Here is a 2,747-nt window from a genome sequence, read left to right as displayed (position 1 = left end):
TTATTGTATAAATAAACAAAAATTTTAAGAATAATAACAAAAATTTAAATTTTTTTATATAAATATTTCAAGTACTAAAAATGACTTATACAAACTTTCATTGAAATTCACCAGTTTATAACAAATAAATATTTTGTTTATTTACTGAACAATTAATGTCTGCATCTCAATGTAACTTTACATAAACATTTTTGAATTTATAAAGTACTTGTATAAAAAAATTGTGATTTTTATCATTATTTTATAATACATTTTTATATATTTCTATTAGAGTACAAATTTACAAAATATTACTTTTTATCGAAATAAACTTCTGATCCAGATGGTTAACTGTCTTTAATTTTTTGTATTACTTTTAAATGCAATTTAGAATAATCTACAATTTTTTCATGTAATTCTTAACATATTGCATTTGCCTTATAGCCTCCTTAAAAACAGATGACAGACAGATATAAAATGTATAGATTCAAAGATAAAAATTTTTTTAATTGAATACAACAATGAACATGTTAAATTGAAAATAAACGAATGATATGAAATTCAACAGATTGCAAAGACCTGTCTTCAAAGTTCTCCATACGTCGGAGAAGGAAAACCTAAGCTATTACTTAAGCTGTTACACGACTCTGACTGAAGGCCAGGGTCGTGGCACGCGAGACTTATGCAGTTCAGAATCCCACGGTCCTGATATAGTCGATCATGCAATCAAACACGATCTTCGCACTGCAAGTAACGCGGAAAAAGTATCTTCAGGAAAAAATATTTATTAATATCGTATCAAGTAACAACAAAGTGTATTAAATGTAGGAGAAGTTTTGTGTGCGAACGACTTGTGTAAAAGATGCGGATAATAATTTAATTAACAGACATTATACGCAAGATAATATTTTATGAAAGAGTGAAAAAAACAGTGTGGTCAAGCAAAATTGTTTCTCTTAATAATTTATTTAGCTTAGTGCCGTGTATTTGTGTTATAACAATAAAATCCGACGATAATCCGACGACAAATAACAATGGGAAATACGAGATCACAACCCTGCGGACGAAGCAAAACTCTTTATTTATTCTATCTTATCCACCGAACATGGAACGTCGTCGTAGATCGAAAGGATCAAGATCGTTGTGACGATACCGATAGAGAAACGGACTTATCATCAAAATGCAGCACTTGCAACGTATGCGATTACCGACGGGACAGTCTGATCTTCGAAAGGTAACATAAAACTGTAATATCTACGATCGATAATCCCCGTACTGCATTACCTGCATTCAGTTATTTAGATAATTATATCGACTGTTGAGAAATTTATATCTACATTTGATATTGTCCATACTCTTCAATTCCCAAATCTATCAGGTCTATTTGATAATCATAATAATTTACCCAAAATTACGTTATTATTTCTATATTACTTTCCTTTATATAAAATTAAAAGTATAGGTCCATTATTATAATTTTAATTAAAGATTTTAATTACTAGGGAGAAAGACGTTTTTAATCCATATAATTTACTTCTATTCTATTCTCTATATTTTCTTTTTCTTTAAAACCTCAATGATAATAAAAATAATATTTTTAAATAAATGTTTTATAATAAACGAATGTAACTTATTTTCGTAAAATTGAAATTATTTTGAGTAAAAGAATCATTGTGTATAAGGAATATCCCGATATATAAGAATTTTCACAAAAGCATTGTTTTTTTTTTTACGTTTCTATTCAAAATGTATGGAATATATAAACTTTCATATCCGTGAAAACTATCAATTTTCGTCGTATGTGTATCCAATAGGAAATTATCCGTAGAAACCGTTTTAGCTTACATCAAGCGTTTCACCTAGATCGATAATTCCAGTTTTAATACATGATCCATCCAATGAAACAACATTGCATTTAGAATTGTACATGTCACACATATTTTAGACCTACTTTAAAGAATCTAGTTTATAGACTTTTTAAAAAAGATAAAACTTTATTTATAATTTTATATGTCGGGTATGTATTTTTTCGAATTGTTTGAATGAAATTTTATAAAGAGTGGGCGAAATTTATTACGACATATTTTCTTTATTTATAGAAGCAATTAATAGCAAGACAACACATATAAAGTGTTAGCGAGGAAATGTAGAATGAAAATTTTTTGTAAATTACACTTGAATAGAAATATACGCTTATAAAATATATCAAAAATATCTTCTTGTTTCGCGTAGAAATTAAAGCATATTTATTTCTACATATCATTACATTATTAATTTGACAGTTTGTCATAACTGTGAGCATAGCTCATTTTCTTTTTGATTATGCATAATTTATATCTTAGATATGTAACTATATTTATTAATTATAACAAAACAGAAGTTTTGAATTTTCATATTAATGTATTTTGCAAGAATTTCCATTGTGCATTTTCTGACATTACAATCTGAGATAATAGTGACGAGTGAACAGGAGGCTTTAAAACGTACGATATATGAACTTTACAATCGATTTTCCTTACAACTCGTAAATTTGATGAGTTCATAGAAGCATTTTGATTTACCTGCGATTTTACGTTTCCGTTTTATGCTCATTTTACACGCATAACGTATAGAAAACATTTGATTATCGACTACACACCGCGAGGATGCACACATATTATATATACATATATATATATATATGTATATATAATATGTGTGCATCCTCGCGGTGTGTAGTCGATAATCAAATGTTTTCTATACGTTATGCGTGTAAAATGAGCATAAAA

The 2,747-nt window shown here is 27.7% G+C and overlaps 1 protein-coding gene across 1 annotated transcript in view; it reads left to right on the top strand.

Moving 5' to 3' along the window:
- The window catches only part of LOC108747490, a 46,109-nt gene that overhangs the window by 4,170 nt on the left and 39,192 nt on the right, over window positions 1-2,747 (top strand). The window contains exon 2 of the mRNA XM_018485000.1: window positions 811-1,213. Coding sequence (XP_018340502.1) covers window positions 1,014-1,213 — 200 coding nt within the window. The 5' untranslated portion in view covers window positions 811-1,013. The remainder of the gene's footprint in view (window positions 1-810; window positions 1,214-2,747) is intronic.

This window comes from Trachymyrmex septentrionalis, unplaced genomic scaffold (genome assembly GCF_001594115.1).
Source record: "Trachymyrmex septentrionalis isolate Tsep2-gDNA-1 unplaced genomic scaffold, Tsep1.0 scaffold2, whole genome shotgun sequence".
NCBI classification, from domain to species: Eukaryota; Metazoa; Arthropoda; class Insecta; order Hymenoptera; family Formicidae; genus Trachymyrmex; species Trachymyrmex septentrionalis.
The sequence above is the reverse complement of the archived record's forward strand: the minus strand, read 5'-3'. Positions and strand labels throughout refer to the sequence as shown.